This window comes from Phascolarctos cinereus, unplaced genomic scaffold (assembly GCF_003287225.1).
Source record: "Phascolarctos cinereus isolate Bilbo 61053 unplaced genomic scaffold, phaCin_HiC Scaffold_2;HRSCAF=192, whole genome shotgun sequence".
In the NCBI taxonomy this organism is placed as follows: domain Eukaryota; kingdom Metazoa; phylum Chordata; class Mammalia; order Diprotodontia; family Phascolarctidae; genus Phascolarctos; species Phascolarctos cinereus.
In genome coordinates, this window is record NW_027555625.1 from 51,398,887 (window position 1) to 51,418,675 (window position 19,789).

A 19,789-nucleotide genomic window follows, 5' to 3' on the forward strand; every position below is an offset into this window, starting at 1 on the left:
GAGCTCATATTCCAATTGTGGAGATAGTAAGCATATTTTATACACACACATACAGGACAAAGTTAATAAATCTGAATGCATACAAATGGTTAAATGCAAGACAGTTGGGGAGGGAGAGCATGAGCCATTGGGGAATCAGGAAAGGCTTCATGCAGAAGATAGGGCCTGAGCTCTGTCTTAAAGGGTGGACTCTTAGGCAGGGTTAAGGAGGAAGGGCCCTAGACATGGGCAACTGCCGAGGGAAAGACACAGGGATAGTGTCATGTGGAAGGAAAAAATGAGGAGGCCAGTTTGGCTCCATAGAAGAGCATGGGAGGGGGAGTATTGCCACTGAGGCCAGAAAAGCCAGGTTCTGAAGGACTTTAAAAGCTAAAAGATCTTCTGATGAGGTCCCTGCTCCCCCCCCACCAGATGGACCCTCTCACTCCTCTGGCCCCTTACAGCCCTTTAATTGTACCTCTTTGTCTCCCTTTCTCCAGCACTTTCATATTCTACCTGTTTGATTGTCATTTATGTATTGCGCTTATCATCCTATTATACTGTCAGCTCAGTGATGGTAGGGACCCAGTTTTATTCTTCTGGGCACCCTCCACGGCACTGCGTACACTGCATCACCAGAGCCAGAACTACAGATTTTATGCCTAGGAAAAGCAGTATGAAATGCGTCCTTAGTTCAGTTGGGGGAGGGGGAAGGATGGCACGGAACTCTCTATATACCAAGAAGCCACTGCTTGGGGGGACAAGGGAGGCAGTTACACTGAATCAGGGTGAGGTGGGTGGGGATAGGGAGAAGCTGACCTCGGGTATACTCATCTGGTAGCTTCCTACTTTAACTAATTCTTGCTAAGCTCTGTTGTTTCTATGCTGCAGAAAGACTAAAATGTTGTCAATGCCCTCTCTAAATTTTGACAGTCTGTACAAAGTCCTAGTTACGATTCTGTGCATCACACATAGCTGTTGCTTCCTGAAATCTTGTTGAATGAACAAATGAATAGATGAATGAAAAAAAAAACCGTCCTGAGGATTAGAGCTGTCCAAAAGTGACGCGAGTCTTAGCGGCCTCAGGAGCTGCTGAGTTCCGCTCACTGGAGGTCTTCAGGCAAAAGATGGATGAATACCTGTCATGTTATTTTGTAGAGGAGAGTTTTGGTTCAGTACGGTTGGGCTAGATGGCTTCTGAGGCCCCTTCCATCTCTGAGATTCTGTGACTAGGCGATCTCTAAGGCCCCATTCTGCTCTAAAGCTATCAGTCTCGGCACTGGCAGGAGCTGCGCCTTGGCCTGGGAAAGAGCTAGCTGGATATGCCAGACCGGGTTAGAGAAGAGAGTCCCTCTGTGTCTCTAGTCTAGAGGTCAATAACACGCCGGTAACAAGCTGGGGACACTCTGCCCTCACGGCTTAATTAGCCAGGCTTAATGAGCCCTCGACTGATTGGCACATAAAAGAGGGATCTTTGAATAGAAAAGAAACCAGATGACACAGGAAGAAGAGGGAAAGGGAGCGTGGTCTGGACACCCTAGAGAAAGTGGACACTGGAGAGCCCGAAGGGTGAGGAACCGGAGGGGACCTGAGCCCCCCGAAGGAAGAAGGGGACAAAAGGAGGAGGCTGAGGCAGCTTGGAAGAATCCCCAGATATCAGAGGAATGGGGTGTGGCTGGGCAGGCGGGGGCGGGGAGAGGAAGGAGAGGAGAGGATGGAGAGGCAGAAAGGAGCGGAGAGGAAGAAGGCAAGCGGGAGCCCGGAGGAGGTCGGGTCTGGCAGGAGAGGAGGGGGAGCGCCGGGCCGGGGCTCTCTTCCTGCGCCCCCATCGCGCCTCCCTATCACATTAGCCTAACCTCAAGTAGCGCTTTTCACAGAGATTGGAGAGCGATCAGGTAACTCTGCTCTGGGCCGCGGGGCGCGAGCACAAGCACCTGCTTATCTCTGCCCACCGGCTGGCCGGGCGCAGCGGCGGATTGCGAGGCGAGCGGGCGCCGGCTGCCGCCGTGGGCTGCGGGGCCGCGATTTCCCTATCAGCGCCCTGCAGCCGCCGCCGCCGAGGCCAAGCGGTAGCCACGTGCACAAAAGGTTAATTATCAATTTTCGTCGAGTGGGGGAAAGGGGGAAAGCAGGCGGGGAGCTGCAGCAAAATCTGGCGTGGACTCGCAGCGCGGCACGGCCCTCCTCCCTCGGCTCCCGGGGGCAGCTGCAACCCTGACTTGGCTCACTTTGCCTCGGGCCTCCACTGAGGAAGCAGCATTTGGCAGGTGGGGGGCGGCCCGCTGGCCTCTGCCTGGACCCTATGGCTCCCGGATCCTCTGGTACGTCGAGCCCCTGAGCCCGAGCATCTGAGAACCAAGCCCACCCCAACTGTCCGACTGGTTTGGTGGACTGAGGACCTGGGTTCAAAATCTCTACTCTGCCATGCGCCTTTGACAGGGGGGCAAATCATTTTGCCTCTCTGGGGCCTCAGTTTCCTCATCTGTAAAATGAAAAATTGGGACTAGGCCAGGGGTCTTAACCTTTTTTGTGTGTCAGGAACCCTGCAGGCAGTCTGAAGCCTATGGACCTCTTCTTAGAATGACGTGTTTGAATACACAAATAAGATACATAGGATAAGAAGGAAAGCCGTTATAGTGAAATACAGTTATCAAAATATCAAAAAAGAAACATCATTTCCCAGATGCCAGATTAAGAAGCTCAGGTCACTAGGTGATCTCAAGTCTCCTTGCAGTTCTAAATACTCAGTGTCTTCCCTCCAGGAGTGAGATCGATGCGTCTCTCACCCCCCCCCCCCACCTCACACACCACTCCCAAATCCTGGAAGGCCCCCTTTTCCCAGCAGACACTCTTGGCCATATTGGGCCCAGGTAGTAATAGTAATCCATACTCCGAGGCATCTGTGCTGAAATCCACGGGATTATTTCCTCCAAGGATACAGACACAGCCCATCCGGGTCAGTCAATCGCGATGGTTCTTGTTCCTGTTTCCCTATGCTGCTCGTGCTGCCTGCGCATGTACTCCTTCATTGCTCTTGGGGGATAAGAACTTGAGCTCTTAAGAGATTATAGTGTTCCATGACTACAATCATCCAGCAACACCAGGAGAATATTACTGTTTAAAAAAAAAAAAAAGAAAAAGAAAAAAAAGATAGGTCTTTGTTTCAGGGACTACTTTGGAGGGGAGAATAGAAATCATTAAATAAGATTATGAAATCTCTTTTAAAAAACCAAAAGATCTAGCCTGCTATTCAGTGAGTGACACAGGTGATTTGGGTACTGGACTCAGAGTCTAGAAAACCTGTGGTTCAAATCCAGCCTTCAATGTTTACTGGCTGTGGTGGCTCTCTGGGTCAGTTTCCTCCTCTGCAAAATGAGGGGGTTGGGCTCGCTGATCTCAAAGGCTCCTTCCAGCTCTGAATCCATGATCCTCTGGTTCCCGTGGAGATATGTACATCCTGCGTGGATGGTGGATGACAGACCTCTGCTCCCTTCTGCTGTGCTCCAGGCCCTCAAAGCTGTGTGTAGCAGGCTGTTCTTGGAAATCAACAAAGGAGATGTCAACCTAGGATGCCATTTTCAAAGAATGTTGTCTTCAACTCCTTAGTGGCCTCTTCCTGGCATTGAGGTGACCTTGGGTTGTTGAAGGCTATGAAAAAGAGACATAGCTGAAAAAGCTTCATAGTCATGTCCAATGGGATGGTATGTGTGTCCGTCAACCAAGGACCATGTGACCTAAGATCACAAAGCCTCATCACTAGTTTGGTCTCACAGTGATGAATTTTTCTGCCTAACCATTCTGGAAGACCACCTACTACATCCTAGAAGAGCTGTGAAATATGTGGGTGTGTGGAGGCCCTATGCTAATAAAATCCATGAACACTGAAGCATTGGAGTATTGTATTATTCACAGATTTCTTTGTGTTTCTTGGGCCCAACTGTAGCCCAGGGTTCAAGCATGGAGTATTTGCACAAGACTCTCATCATTGGTGGAAAGAATTTGTTAAATAACTACTAGGATAGGTAGGTGGTATAGTGGATAGAGCACAGGGCTTTGAATCCGGAGGACTTATCTTCCGGAGTTCAAATTAACTTCAGATACTTAACTAGCTATGTATCCCAAGGCAAGTCACCTGGTTGCCTCAGTTTCCTCATCGGTATGAGCTAGAGAAGGAAATGGCAAACTACTCCAGTATCTTTGCCAAGAAACCCCCAAATGGGATCATGAAACATCAGACATGACTGAAAAATGGCTCAGCAAAGACAGATGTAAGGTGTTATGCCAATTGCTAGGAATACAAAGATGAAAAACAACATAGTCCCCAATCTCGAAGAGAAGGGATTCAGGCAAAGTATAAGAAAAACACTGGGGAAGGAGGGAAGCTTTTGTTTGATGGGATAAAGGAAAACTTTGTGGAAGAAATGGGGCTTTAGTTGATCCTTGAGGGAAGGGAGGGACTTCACAGGTAGAGGTGAGATCGAGGTGAATCAGAGGCCCCTCAATAGATGTTTCCAATAAAAGGTTAGATGACAACTCATCAGGCATGTCAGGTAAGAAGCAACTAGGTGGCATAGTAGACAGAGGACCAGACTTGGAGTCAGTAAGACCTAGGTTCAAATCTTGCATTGGACCCTTAATAGCTTTGTGATCCAGGCAAGTCACTTTACCTCTGTCTGCCTCCATTTATTCATCTGTAAAATGAGGTTGACAAGAGTACCTATCTCACAGGGTTGTTGTGAGGATCAAGTAAGATAACATATAAAAAGTGGTTTGTGAGCCTTAAAAGCACTGTATAAATATTGGCAATTAGTATTATGGATGGAGAGGGTCAGTCAGCTCTGAGTTGGGCTCAGTGACCTCAGATCTCTTCTAACTTTGAAATTCTGTGATTCTGGGTCTATTCAATTTTAAGCTTTTTGATGACAGCAACAGCATTACAGTCCTTTGCATCTTTCCCTCCCAGCACACAGCATACATAGGGTTTACTCATGGGGGTATTCCATAAGTATTTATTGAATTCAGCTGCATGGGCTTTGAAATTTTTTTTTTTTTTTTTTTGCTGAGACCATAGGGTAGGTCATGCACAGAAAATAAATCTTAAAATAACAACAATCCCTTACCTTTCAAAGCCCTTGAAAACACAGTATCTCCTTTGCTCCTCACAATGATTCTGAGAGATAAGCAGGATAGCAATAATTATCCCAATTTTACTGAATGGGAAACTGAGACCCAACAAACTGACATTCTCAAGGTCCCATAGTCCTTGACTGATCTAGGACTAAAAAAAGCACATCTTCTAACTTCTAGTTCTTTCCATTTAATACATCAGACAAAGTCTTGATGGTCAGGGGAGGCAGAGAGGATATGGTATGCCAGAAGTAGGGCTGATAGTTTAAAATTAGACCCTCGGGCAAAAGAGCATTGTTGCAAAGAGGGGTGAACTCAGAAGGTGTGGAAGCAAACTTGGCTTGCTTCTCATCTTTGCCCAGCCTTGGGGGACATGGGTTAACCCAGAAGGCCCAGAACCACATTGGGCTCCCAGGTACCTATTTCCTATGGGTGGTGGTCGAAAGGAGAAGTTATCCCCCACCATTCCCCTGTCCCTGTCTCCAGGGTAAAACTCAGTTGAAAATACCCTGAGACTGGGCTCACTTGCCCTCTAGTGGTTGGGGAGAGGCCTGCATCTCTCCCAGCACCATTTTCTAATCTCTGTCTACCACTGACTTTCCCATGCCCTCAGGCTGGAGTCCCAACAACCACAGGCAGTCAAAAGACTTGGATTCAGATATTGACTTTTCTGTCTGCTACCTGTATAACATTGGTCAAACAATTTCTGTCACTTTGGTTCTCAGTTTCTTGTAAAATGAAGGAGTATATTGGGTAGTGAAGTTGGTTTGCAACACTCAACACTTACACATTCTACTGTTACTATCCATGTATCATTTAGATAGTCAGTTTGGCCCCTGGAGGAAATATGACCCAGGCCTAATTTTTTGTCCTTGATTTCTCAGGGTCCATCACCAGGAGCGCAGCTATTGAGGTGCTCTAAAAAGCTTTGAAAAAACCAGTGGAGCACCATTGCTCAGCCTAGTGAAGGTACTCACCCGGAGGCTGCTGGCCTGTGAGATGATGTCTGGTCTTGATACTTGACCAATAGGAAGCTGACTGTGTCTCCAGTGACAGGCAGGCTAGAATCTAGAAAGGCTGCATGGGAATCCCAGGGGAAGACTGTTCCAGAAACCATTAACTTGGACTTGAGAGCACTCACCTTGCAACACAGCCATGCACAAAATGCTTGTCACAGTTCTATAGTTTCTGCCACATCAAAGGTCAATGGTTTTTCAGTGCCACATGGGTAGAATCTTTGTTTCATTGCTAGAGCTTTTCAAGCCCCTAATAAGTGTTTTGGGGATTTGAAGGCTGGTACACTCATTAATTTTGATAGCAGAAACCTAAATAAAACTTGACAGAGACAAATAGGCACCAGAAGTGGGGTTTCCAAAATAGAAACTAACTAGATATCTGACATAAGGTTAATTTAGACAGGGCAGAGGCTTCTAACCTACTAATCCAGAGGTGGAGGGCCACCCACTTATGGTGTCCAGTTCAGGACTCTTGTCTACCTCTTTCCTGTAAACTCAAGGGAGCTGAAAGATATTGCCATGGATAGGGAAGGACTGGGTGAGAGGAGGGGGAGAGAGAGTGGTGGTCATGGTGCTGGAATGCTACAGGAAAGTAAAACATAGCCCAGGGACTGTTGGCACTGAGTGGCTATTGCTCATCCAATCTAGGTGGAGTGGGACTGAGCTAAGTGGGAAGAACTATAGATAGGCACATAGGTTAATGTGACAAGACTCCCTATAGAAATGCCCAAAGGATTCCAGAAAGGCAGCCAATATATGGGCATAGGATTTGCTTATGAAGGTAGCTGCACTGCCAGGAAGAGTCTGCTCCCAGACATGCCAGGTTTCTACCCTCAGTGTTAAGTCCCTGATTAGAGTCATTTGGGAAGACTTGAAGGAATCATGCAAGTTGGAGATGTCTGACCACCCCCATCCTTTCACCCTATCCCTCCACCTGATCCACATTCCTGACCACGACCCCATCCCCTGGAGTGTAGAGTCAGCACAAATGCTGTGTATGAGGAGGAAGGCTCTGGAATAGGGTGAAAAATAGTGCCATCAACGAGGCAGAAAAGCAGCTGGCTTTATGCTTTCTGCCTTTGGCCCCTACCTCAATTTTAGTCAAATTATGAACGTGGGACTCCCTTACAGAGACCTCAGTAAGGGCTTGGTGAGGAAAGGAGGTCATTTACATGATGCACCAGGACAAAGGAAATGATGAGGTGTTTAAAGGGGCTCCCAGATACTGCCTTAGACATGACTGATGGTTTGATTATCGAAAAAATAAAATTAAGGGTTGAGAAAGAAGAATGTACTGGGAGAAAGGAAAAGGGAGAATGGGATAAATTATCTGACTTAAAAGAGGCCTGAAAGAGATTTTACAGTGGAGGGGGAAATGAGGAAAGCCTGCAGGGAAGCACATGAACTTTACTCTTATCTGAATTGGCTCAAAGAGGGAATAACATACACACTCAGTTGGGTGTAGACATCTATCTTACCATACAGGAAAGTAGTAAGGGAAGGGGATAAGAGTAGGGAGGACGCTGATAGAAGGGAGGGCAGTTTAGGGGAAGGTAAAAGTGAGAAGCAAAATACTTTTGAGAATGGACAGAGTAAAAGGAGAGAGAGAGTAGGATAAATGGGGAAAATATGATGGAAGGAAATACATAGTTGGTAATCATTACTGTTAAAAAATTTTTTGTAGTGTCTCTGATAAAAGACTTCATTTCTCAAACATATAGAAAATGGAGTCAAATTTATGGAAATAAGAGCCATTCCTCAATTTGATGAATGATCAAAGGATATGAACAGGCAGTTTTGAGACAACGTAATCAAAACCATCTATAATTATATAAAAATATTCTAAATCACTATTGATGAGAGAAATGCAAATTAAAAACAACCCTGAGCTACTACCTCACATCTGTCAGATTGGCTAATATGACAGAAAAGGAAAATGACAAATGTTGGAGTGGATGTGGGAAAATTAAAACACTAAAGTACTATTGGTAAAGTTGTATACTGATTCAACCATTCTGGAGAACAATTTGGAACTATGCCCAAAGGGCTATAAGACCATGCATACCCTTGGACCAAACAATAACACTACTAGGTCTGTATCCCAAAGAGATAAAAAACAGAAAGGAAAGGGACTGTGCGTACAAAAATATTTATAGCAGCTTTTTTTTTTAGTGGTGGCAAAGAATTGGAAATTGAGGGGATGTCAATCAATTGGGGAATAGCTGAACAAGTTGTTGTATAGGATTGTGATGGAATACTATTAAGCTTTAAGAAATGATGAGTAGTATGCTCTCAAAAAAAACCTGGAAAGACTTACATGAACTGATGCAAAGTGAAATGAGCAGAACGAAGAGAACATTGTACACAGTAACAGCAACATTGATCTACCATGAATAACTTAGCTACTCTCAGCAATACAATGATCCTAGACAATTCTATAGTACTTATGATGCATATGGTGTTGTCCATCTCCAGAAAAAGAACTGGTAGAGCCTGAATGCAGATCTAAGATACTTTTTCTTCACTTTCTTTATTTTCCTTGGGATTTTTTTGGCTGTGTTTTCTTTCATACAATACTTACATGGAAATGTATTTTGCATGACTACTCATGTATAACCTATAACAAATTGCTTGCCTTCTTGTGGGGTGGGGAGGAAGGGAGAGAATTTGGAACTCAAAATTTGGAAAAAAAGAATGTTATAATTGTTTTTACATGTAATTAGGAAAAAATAAAATATTAAATAAGATTTCAAAAAGACATGACACTCATTTCAGAGGAAATCAATGAGCAATAGAGTCCCCTTAGTAGGTTGTGTCAAGGTACTAAGGGAGTAATGATGAGGGTCCACCTCACCACTAGACTAGTGGGGTCAAAAGCATAGCATCTTATAGCTCACAAACGTATCCTAGGAATCAATTGAATGATTGCAATCATTGCTTCCCTAACTCAGAGTCTTAGAGCCATCTTTATTGGCCAGGTGAAATGAAAGCAAATAAATTTTCCACTGTCCTCTAAAACTGTAAGCCAAAAAAAATGTGGTCTCCGGGGTGGGGGGATTGGGGAGCAGTAAAAGAAATCTCAAGAATTATTTAGAAATGGATAAATGCTGCCCTCCAGCCAATGACAGGTGATGGAAATGAAGAGGAAGGTATCAAGGAATACAAGAAAGTGAGCTCAAGGTGGTTTACTATATTGTAGAGAGATTTCCCAGGATAAGAACTAGGAGATGGTAGATAGCCATACTATCTATATTTGATTCTTGAGCACAGCCAGTGGTAGAGCTGAATGGTTTGGACGATGTGAGCCCTAGGATGTAATATTCAGAAGCTGGGGAGGATCCCACTGAATGGGATTGCCACTTGACCATTTATGTGTCCCATGTTAATGCTTCACCATGGTGGAAGATAACAATGAGTTTGACACTCACTCACTCAGCCTGTGAGTTAACATGGAAGATGTCTAGGCTCCCTCTTCTTTACACGATGGACTCATGAGCAAAGCAGCCATGGAGAAAGGGGTGGATACACTCTGCTAAAGATAATGGGAAGCCAATTGCCTCAAATCCCCCAGGAGAGCCACCTACCACTTGGTCAAAGATGGACTACATAGGGTATCCATGGACAGGGCAGAGATTTGCTCTTATTTATGCTGACCCTTACTCAGGATTCAATCTTGCATTTCTGAGTCACCCAAAAATGTCAGAATTAACCATTTAGGGGTATCTCAAGTCACTATTTTGCATCTGGTGCAGTGGACCCTTCAGAGCCCAAGGGTTCAAAAGAACCAGTCCTTTCAAAAAAAAAAAAAAGTATTCTAATGCCCTTAGGTAGATGCAGGTTTAAATGAGGTTCAAAAGAATTCAGGAAGATAGGGACAAACAAAAGCCATGGCAAGGAGATAAGAAGTACTCAGCATGGAGGTTCCCTGGGGTCTCAGGAGCCCCTCCTCAAAGTTCCAAAAATGGTTTTCATTATCTTCTTACCCAATAGGCCCCTTCTGGGGGCAAGGTTCACCAAGCTTCCCCTGGTCCAAATCACAACTTCCTTGCTTGCAACTGTCTCAGCTAGTGCTGGGGAAGTTTGGGGGATTAACACTTTCTAGTTCCATCATCATCCTTGCTTACATTAAGGAGTTACTAAAGTTCCCGATTGCCATAGGATCTCATACTCTATATCTGCTCAGGGGTGCTCCTTTTACCATGAAGGAGGCCCAAGAGCAGACCCAGGAACAGGGAATAACAGGAACTTTCCACGTATCATATCACCCTCAGGTGGCTGTCTTTATGGAACTCCAGAAGGAGCTTGTCACTCAGTTAAAATGACTTTATGCAGGTCAAGCCTTTTAAAGGCTAGGGTCAGAGACATGACTAGCCATCACTTCACCTTGAGAAGATTGAGTTGAGTAGAGGAGAAGATATAGAAGATATAGGCAAAGGAAACCTGGCCAATGCATTGTTGCAGAAACCAATGATGCCTATGCATAATGATGGAGAAGAAAAGGGAGCATAGGGAAAATGTTGATGCCTACAGTAATTAAGATTGCTGTTTCTGTTGTGCATATGAGAGAGAGAGAGAGAGAGAGAGAGAGAGAGAGAGAGAGAGAGAGAGAGAGAGAGAGAGAGAATACAAGCAAATAAGGAAGTCTCTGTCTTTAAGCAGCTTACATTTTAATGGGGGGGGGGAGAGACAATACCTAAAGTGGAGCAGGAGAGATGGGGGTGAAGGAGATTAGCATGGAACATGGTGAGCTCCCCAGAATGCCTAGGATTGATTGGTACTGTTGCATTTATAATGTAATGCCACTGTAATGTTTTCAGATCACATGTGGTATTTTCTATGTGTCATTATGAAGGAGTAGAATACTTTGGCTAGATGAACATGTTTTCGACACTCAACACTGGTTCTATACAATTTAGACTCCTCCCCTGTTTCTTCGCCTGCCTCATTTGCTGGCACCATGTCCTGAGGCCCTCCTCTCCTTCTTGATATCTTCCTCCCTGGGACCATGATTTCAAGAAAGGCTCCAATCTCTCCTCAATTCTCTCTAGACTCCACCTGTTTTTCCTTGCCACATGGACCCAGAGGATACCCTTTCTCCCTCCCCTGGCTTTCTAGTGGCTAGGAGGCACAATAGAGCACTGGGCTTGAAGTCAGGAAGACCTAAATTCAAATCCAGCCTCAGACACTTACTAATTGTTTGATACTCTGGGCAAGTCACTTAACTCTATTTGCCTCAGTTTTCTCACCTGTAAAATGAGCTGGAGGAGGAAATGGCAAAGCACTCCAGTATCTTTGTTAAGAAAACCCCTAATGGGGCCTGGAAGAGTTGGCCATGACTGAACACAAGTGTTATCTTCTCATTAGAATATAAACTCAGCTAGATGGTGCAGTGGATAGAGCACCGGCCCTGGAGTCAGGAATACCTGAGTTCAGATCTGACCTTAGACACTTGACTTACTAGCTGTTGACCCTGGGCAAGTCACTTAACCCCATTGCCTAGCCAAAAAAAAAAAATGTAAACTCCTTGTTGGTAGGTGCTTGCTTTGTTTGTGTTTCTATCCCCAGGTTTAGCACAGTGCTTGGCCCTTAGTAAGCCCTTAATAAGTGCTTTATCTGGCTATCTATATGGTCTTGCTGCACCAGTCGCAGTTAAATGTTCACTTTGGTTAATTAACGAAGTTCATCAAGGCAGTTGAGCCTACCACCAGAAGTTGACCCAATTGATTGGCCCTAAAGTTCATCTAAAAGGACCAAGGGTTTCCAGGACGACTAGAAAAACTTAGCTCTGACAGTGGCCCAGGGAAGTTTCTGGCCTTTGCAAATGCCTGGCTTTGAGATCTGAGCAATATGAATCTGCAGAAGTTGATGGATTGAAGTCTATGGCCATTACACAGGAATCCCAACTGTTTTAGGGCCCATTGGTCTCCTGGGCACCCACCTGAAAATGTCAAGGGAGCATCACATCACTGCCACTTTCCTATAATAGCCTAGTAAAGGTCAACAACTGTTCAGGGCTCTGTGGAAGATGTTTTGTTTTGTCTTCCCCATAATAGTTTTCAAGCCTCAAATACAAGTTGGGGAGACTTGAAATATAGTTTGCTTGCTAATTCTAACATCAGAAACCCAGTTTTGAGTTAGTGATCTAAGCGATTGGCTCACACCAGGTGACATCTGGAGAGATCACTTCCAGTTCTAAATTCTATGATTCATGAACTAATCCAAATAGCTAGAAAGTTAATTAGACCCAAAGGCCAAAACTCCCCATTATTTGTGGAGACCTCTTCTTGAAGAGATGGACATTGGATGTTAAGAAATGTCCCATGAGAGGCTGAAGCTCAGAAGAGACTTTGCAACTGAATCTGGTCAATGGGGGCAGTTCGGTACAGTGGAGGAGCAGTCTGGAAACCGGAATTCTTTTTACTTCTGGATCTACCATCTGCCAGTTGTGTAACCTTGGGCTAAAGACTTCTCCAGTTACTGGTTCCAAGTTTTCTCCAGATCTCTTTCTTTTTTGCCTGGGGATTGTGGCTTTTCTTCATCAGCCAAACCACCCAGCCTCCCTCTTTCCCATACTGAAATCCCATTAGTGAAGTCACTAATGGCTTGGGGGAGGTGTACTGGTGGTGCTGGCCCAGGGAGAGAAGCTGATGGAAAATTGGAGTTTAGTTTGATCCAGAGGTGGCTGCATTTCTGGATCAGGGGCCAAGGAGCTCTTGGGTCCATGTATAGAAGATATTTGAGGTTCCTCCTAGGAAGAAGTGGGTGGAGAGAGCATTATTCCTCGGAATCCTTAGCTTTGGGCTGAAACTTGTCTGTTTGGAGAGCTCAGAGTGGGGTGAGGGGTGGGAGCTGGGGTTTGGGGGGAGAGGCTATGCATGTGTACTTCATTCCACTCCTCATTTATTATTTATCTCGTTATTATTAGTTTTCTCATGTATTATTGATACCCTCTCATTCGGTCTGGTTTCTCTAATTCCCAGGGTTTGGGGTTATGTGCTAGTGAGCCTGTTTTAAAATCTCAGGGACTGGGGGTATTTTTAAAGCTGATGTCCTCTATCTTAGAGCCATATTTGGTTGTTTTCATAAGGCAAAACTATGGCTTAGGGCGGGGGACGGGGAGGAGGGAGGGAAGAGAGGTACTTACACTGATGGACTGCTAGGATAATCTCTATTTCCTTCCAAACTCAGCCCAAGCATCACTTTCTGCTTGAATTGTTTCCTTATTCCCCTAGCTACTCCGTCCTCCACCCCCCTCACCCACCAAACTACTAGGCCTAGATAGCCTTTGGTCGGCCCAGCCCCTGAAGTAATTGTTAGAGACAACGCTTAACCTTGGTACACCCAGAAATCCTTCTCTTTTCAGAGATGAACTGAAACACCTCTGGTCTGGTCTGCGGCTCTTCTCTCCCCTAGCAGCTCTTCCTGATTCACTGCCCGATGGGGATGTGAGAAATCTCTGGGCTCCCCTCAGGAGCTAGAAGTCAGAGAGAAACTGGGGCTAGAAAGAGGGGCTTCCTGGTCCGAAGGAGAGACTTCGACAGCAATGGACTCAGTCAGCTGGATAAAGCCAGACTGAAAGGGTCCTTCGCCAAGAAGTGTTGCCCCCAGGACAGACCCAGCCGCCTGTGGGGCAGATGCCCGAAGCAGGTGCTGAGGGGTGAAGAATGAATGAATGAGCCCTGAGGGACTGCTCATTAGTGACTCATGCTCGACAGGGCAGGTGACAGGGCCAGCAGAGGCCTCATCACTGATAACTCCACCCCACCCCAACCATGCATGCAGGAATCACTCCATCTCCCACCACCGTCCAAGGATCCCCAAAGCCTTTGCCCAGGTTCACCAGGTACTTTTCGGGGGGAAAAGTACCCTGTGGGTGGAGAGGGAGGCAGTAAGTCTTATTTTTCTCCTTGTCGACCATCCCCAGAAACAAAGTAACCATAATAACTCACATTCTTATAGCACATCAGAAACAGTACCAATTCAGCAAATATAGTCTATCAGTTGATAAACATTTATTAAGTGCCTACTATGTGCTGTTAGGAGCCAAAGACGAGAATGAAAACAGTCCCTGAGAGATACAGTGTGCATTAGTATGAGTAAATACAGGATAATGTGGGAAGGAGTGGGAGTGGGGGGTGATCATTAGCAGCTGGAGGAATTGGGAAAGGCTTTATGTTAGGGGCGGCACCTGAAGTAAACCTTGCTGGAAGCTAAGCATTCTAAGGGGCAGAGGCTTAAAGGTGCAAAGGGATGGGGTTAGAATGCTACTCTTTCACAATAAGGCTGTGAAGTAGGAAGTGAAAGTCAGCCTCATCTCCATTTTATTGGCTGAAAAAACTCAGTCCCCTGGGGTTATGTGACTAGTGAACAGTCAGAACTTACGTCAGGGTCTTCTAAATACAACAGTATTATACTATATGACCACTCTCTAGTCTAACTCCCTTACTTGACAGAAAAGAAAACTGAGGTTGTGAGAGAAAGGAAGTGACCCAAGGTCACTACGATAGTCAATGGCGAAGAAATCAGATCATCTGGCTTTCATTCAGTCCAGCTACACCCCTGCGTCAATGTCAAGACCATCTTCTCCAAAAAGTCAAGGGCAATCCCAAAGGTTTCAACTCCCCTAAGAAAAGCAGGCTAGGAGGCTGCTTCCCACAGTCCAAACAAAATTCCACCACTCCTTTTCAGTCATCTAGAAAGCAAGAAATGGCCAGCGGTGTAATTAGGTTCCTCTAGCAAAGAGCTGGGGAGGATTACTTGGGGCCATATTTTCAACATCCCTGTTTTCTTCTTCCACTCCCATTAGGTCCAACCCAACCTTTTTTTTTTTAAACCACAGAGCAGGAATCTTCTGAAAGAGTGACAGAATTACAGTTGTGAGGTGGGGAAGGGTGGGGAGAGAAGAGGGAGGTCCGCACACCCAACTGCAGCTTAACGCTCCTTGCAAGCCCCTGGTTCTCTCACCATTTCCTCCCACAAACTATTATCAACCAGAGGCTTAGCGGCTCTAGAAAGCCACAGCCAACGTCTGCATCCCTGCTAAGAACTGACTGTCCTGAAGGAATGGGAGCAGAGAGTCCTGAGGCTGCCTCGGGGGAATGAAACATAAGAAGGACCACAATTCAACTTCTACACTCCCCTTACAAATTTACAAAGCACTTTCTATGCAATAACTTTGCGAGGTAGGTAGTGAAGACACTATTATTCCCACTTTACAGGTAAGGAACCAGACCCAGAGATAGGGTATGACACTTGGCCAGGGTCATAGACTCATGATGCTGAATGTCTGATTCTGGAGACCAGAGTTCTTTCAAAACATCACTAGGACCAGAACTCAGAAATGATTTCCTTCTCTGGTTCCCAGTAACCTTTTCTTTTTTTCTATTTTCTTCTTTCTTTTCTTTCTCTTTCCTTTTTCCTCTCCTCTCCTTTTCTTTCCCTCTCATCTCTTCTTTCTTCTACTTTCCCTCTCCTCTCCCCTCTTTACCCTCTTTTCTCTCCTCTCCTCTCCCTTTCCTCTTCTCCTCTTTGTTTCCTCTTCTCTTCCATCCTTTCCCTCTTCTCTTCTTTCCTTTTCCTCTCTCTTTTTCCTCTCCTCCCCTCTCCTCTCCCATTCCTCTCTCTTCTTTCTCTCTCTTCTTTCCCACTCTTCTCCTTTCCCTCCCCTCTCTTCTCCTTTCCCTCCCCTCTCTTCTCCTTTTCCTCTCCTCTCTTTTTCCTATCCTCCTTTCCTCTCTCCTCTTCTTTTCTCTTCTCTTTCTCTCTCTTCTCCTCTTCCTTTCCTCTTCTCTTCCTCTCCTCTCCCTTTCCTCTTCCCTTCTTTCCCTATCCTCTCCCATTCCTCTCCTCTTCTTTTCCTCTCCTCTCCTGCTAACCCTAACCAAGCTCACTCTAGCCCTAATGATGAGAACAGAAGGCAGGTCAGGAAAGGAAACGCTGAGACCTCGTGAAAGTAGAAGTGCCCTCCATCTGCAGGGGAAGGCAATCCCCCACAGGTGGTTATGGAGAGCTGAACATCTGTCTGACCTCCTCTGGGAAGAGGGTGGGGACTGCCCCAGCTAGAGAAAGGCTAGTTACTATCCTATGTTTAGTACAGGGAGTTAAGCAACTATCCCTAGTGCCCCACCCTGCCCTAAATACACACACACACACACACACACACGCACACACACACACACACACACACTTCAATGTCATGACTATTTTTCTTCACTCAGGTCGTATTCTCTCAGCTCTGGCACCCAATGATCCCTGTCACCCCCCACCCTCATCTCCTGCCTTTTCTCCCTCAGTGTCTCCCTCCTCCCCATTCTCTTGCCACTCCTCATAGAGAATATGGGCCATGTCATGGAGGGCTGGGGAGGCCGAAGGAACAGAGAAGGAAACTATCAGGAAGTGATGCTCCCTGGGAGGGCAATCCCAACATTCTTCCCTCCCAAATGGCAGAGCTACAGGCAGAGGCCCATCACTAGCCTTTCCAAAGCCAATAGCTCTGCTGTCCTCCTGGAGCAGCTCAGAATAGTCGCCCAAACACGTCGGAGTCTATTTCTTGTTCTTGCTGTTTCCATGGCATTTTTGGGAAGCCAGACTATGTTCAGGAATCATTCGCTCATTCAACAGGTATTTTCAGCACCCTTAATGCTACACAAGAGTGGTCATTTTGGGGCAGAGGGGTTAGGAGCCCCAGAGAAACTAGGAAGAAACTCCAGGGACTCCCGTGTGACCTAGAGGCTGCAGGGACACCAGTTTGGGTGGTGGCAATACACACTGTGAGGGTTTTTTTTTTCTTTTTAAAGCAGGATGAGTTAGCTCCCTCCCCCTCCCTAGCCAGCACCTAGAGCTCCTTCTCTCTAGACTATAAGATCTACCGTGATGCCTAGACAGAAACAAATGAGAGCCTTTCTTTGCTATCCATGTGTGTAAGGATGATATGAGGCAGGAGGGTCCCAGGAGTCCTACAGGAAAGGGGTGGGGTGGGAAAGGGAGGGAGGCTGGAGGATGAAAATATGTGACTATCACTGAGTACAAATAACAGCCTGAGAGAATTTCTTTAGCTCTAGTTGAAAGCTGGGATACTCTTGAGATGGAGGGCCAAGAATTAATAAGGCAGAACTTTCCCAGCATGCACCACCATATCAAAGATGCAGGCCCTTTGGTGGGAGTAAGGGACTTTGATAGAAGGCTGGGGGGAAGTCACAGAGACCTGGGTGGGGCACTGAGGAGAGGATGGTGTGGAGGAGGGGCAGAGAGGGAGAGATTGTTCTAGAGCCTTGGCTGGGCCAGACTTAGGGTGGAGTCCAGGGTTGAATAACATGGTGCCAAGATTTGGGGAGTGGAGGGAAGAAGACGGTGTCAGAGTGAGTAGAGTAATGGGTAAAGGAGACAGCTGAGTTGCAAAAGAATGAGAAGAAACCTGGGGCTCCGAGATCAAGTTCAAGGGCTCCTACAGCCTTCACTATGTTACTGAGGGCAGATACCATCCTTAGAGAGTCCTGAAGGCTTCCCATGCAAAATGGTCCCCTCTGGCCATGAGGGGGAGGTCAAGCTGCTGCTGCTGAGGCTGTCGCTGCTAAGGCTGCCACTGCAGCCCTTAGGCTCCTGCTCTGAGCTCGGGGAACCAGAGTTAACGCTAAGAGGAAGTTGTTGGAAAGTCAGACCGGAATGGTCGATAGGGAAGGCAGAGCAGGGCTTGGTCACAGATGGTTCCTGTTGGGGGAAGAGCAAGGGTGCAGCTGCCCGTTTCTGCTTTCCCCCTCACTCCCCTCACTGCATTATCACTGAGCCACAGCTGGCTGCCTTCCCCTCTGGCCGGGGGAGACCTCTCCCTCCACAGCTTCCCCTCACCACCCGCCCCAGCTGTCACATGGGCACCCTGCAGCCACCCACCCCTTCCCCAAGACATCGAGCCACTGAGTGGGGCAGGCTGAACAGCCAGGAGTACTGGGAGGTGGGAGGGACTCCTATCAGTCCTCAAGTTTTTCATCCCACGGGGGACTCCCCTATTGGGACTGTCCTGCTCAGTTCTCTGAGACCAAAGGACCCAAAATAGTCCAAGGAGAGAGAAGAGCAGGGACTCAGCTTCTGGAACAAGACCTCTGGTTCCAGACTAGGGTCACTGCTTTGTGCCTTGCAAGAGCCTTGAGAGCTCAAGGTCAGGATTGCAGCCTTGGGCATTCTGCCTAGAAAGGCTCTCCTACATCTTTCTCAACTCCACCCCATATCTCTGTCTCTGCCTCTCTCTGTCTCTGTCAGTCAGTCTATCTGCCTCTCTCTCTCTTTCACACACACACACACACACACACACACACACACAGGATCCTCATGTCCCGAGCATCTTCCATGCTGGAGAGCTGCATTCCTCCTCGGCCCAGAGGTCCTAGGAAAAGTGGCCCAGGTAAGCACATTAAAGCTTCAAGAAAGTGGGAGGGAGCTCTGGGGGAGAGGTGAGGGGTGGGGAAAGAGACCAGCAGGAGAGCAGGGCAGGCCAGGTGGGAGAAATACTCCCCACCCACAAGCCACCATCCCCAAGGCTCTCAGCTTTGTTGACATCCCTAGAACTCACCCCAAATATCAACAACAATGTCATTGGAATGGAATGGTCCCTGACAGCTGGGGCAGGTGTTCACTGGCAAGGGTGCCAGCAGGTGCCAGGCATGTATCCTCCCTTGCATTGGCCGAGAGGCAGATGCTAAGACCAGAGAAGGGATGGGGCCACTATGAGGCATGAATCTGAAGAGGAAGATGAGCTCATGCATGTAAGTGGATTCTCGGGTGCATCAGGCTGGATCCCTGATGCTGGATAAACCAGAGGCAAATAACCAGTCCTCCTTCCTAAGAAGCAATGACAAATGGGAGAAGGACTAAGGAGGGGAGAAAATGGAAGGCAGGACAGGAATCATGTGGAACTGGGACTAAGACAAGCCCTCTCTGGTCTAGGCTTTGTGACTAAGGGCAGGTTGGAACCATACAACACAGAAGAGATTCCTGCATAGGCATGGTACTTCTCACTGTTGTCAGTGTGTCTGTTTCTAGTCTTAGAGGCTGTGGAAGGTTGACTTGGTGGTATGGGATGGGAGATGATCTCTTACGGCTCTAAAGGCTCTGTCTCTAAGGTCCCCTATGGCTCTAAATCCTATGAACCTATAATCATGTAACAGACTCCTCCTGGGCACTCCAAGAAGGGGGTGACCCCAGATGGCTGGCCATGCTCACTTACCTGCTTTCCCAGTAGCCACCACCTTCCCTAAGCCCAGCTTGGCTCATTTATTCATTCATTCATCCATCCATCCATCCATCTATCCATTCAGTCACTCATCATTTATTAGAATCTACCATGTGTAGCACATTCCCCTCCTCCACTTCCATCCCTCCCCACCCCATCTTATTAACAAAAGTCCCTGGGATCTGTGCAGGTTGGAGGGAGATAAGGCCTTTAGCCAGTGGCCGAAGGCTAAAGCCATTATTGAAATAGAAGCAGGGCCCTGAGCAGTTGGGGTAGGTAGATAAGAGTCCCCTATGGCTCTAAATCCTATGAACCTATAATCATGTAACAGACTCCTCCTGGGCACTCCAAGAAGGGGGTGACCCCAGATGGCTGCCACTGCTCACTTACCTGCCTTTCCCAGTAGCCACCACCTTCCCTAAGCCCAGCTTGGCTGAATTTGAAC

General features: G+C 46.8%; 1 protein-coding gene across 3 annotated transcripts in view; it reads left to right on the forward strand.

Annotated features, from left to right (window-relative positions):
- The first annotated feature begins 18,028 nt into the window (after positions 1-18,028).
- The window catches only part of CBFA2T3 (CBFA2/RUNX1 partner transcriptional co-repressor 3), a 203,630-nt gene continuing 201,869 nt past the window's right edge, over positions 18,029-19,789 (forward strand). For 2 of the 3 annotated variants that reach the window (XM_020989148.2, XM_020989144.2), the window contains exon 1: positions 18,029-18,516. In XM_020989148.2, the coding sequence (XP_020844807.1) occupies positions 18,444-18,516 (73 nt within the window). In that variant the 5' untranslated portion in view covers positions 18,029-18,443. The remainder of the gene's footprint in view (positions 18,517-19,789) is intronic. The other variant, XM_020989143.2, reaches the window with a different exon arrangement.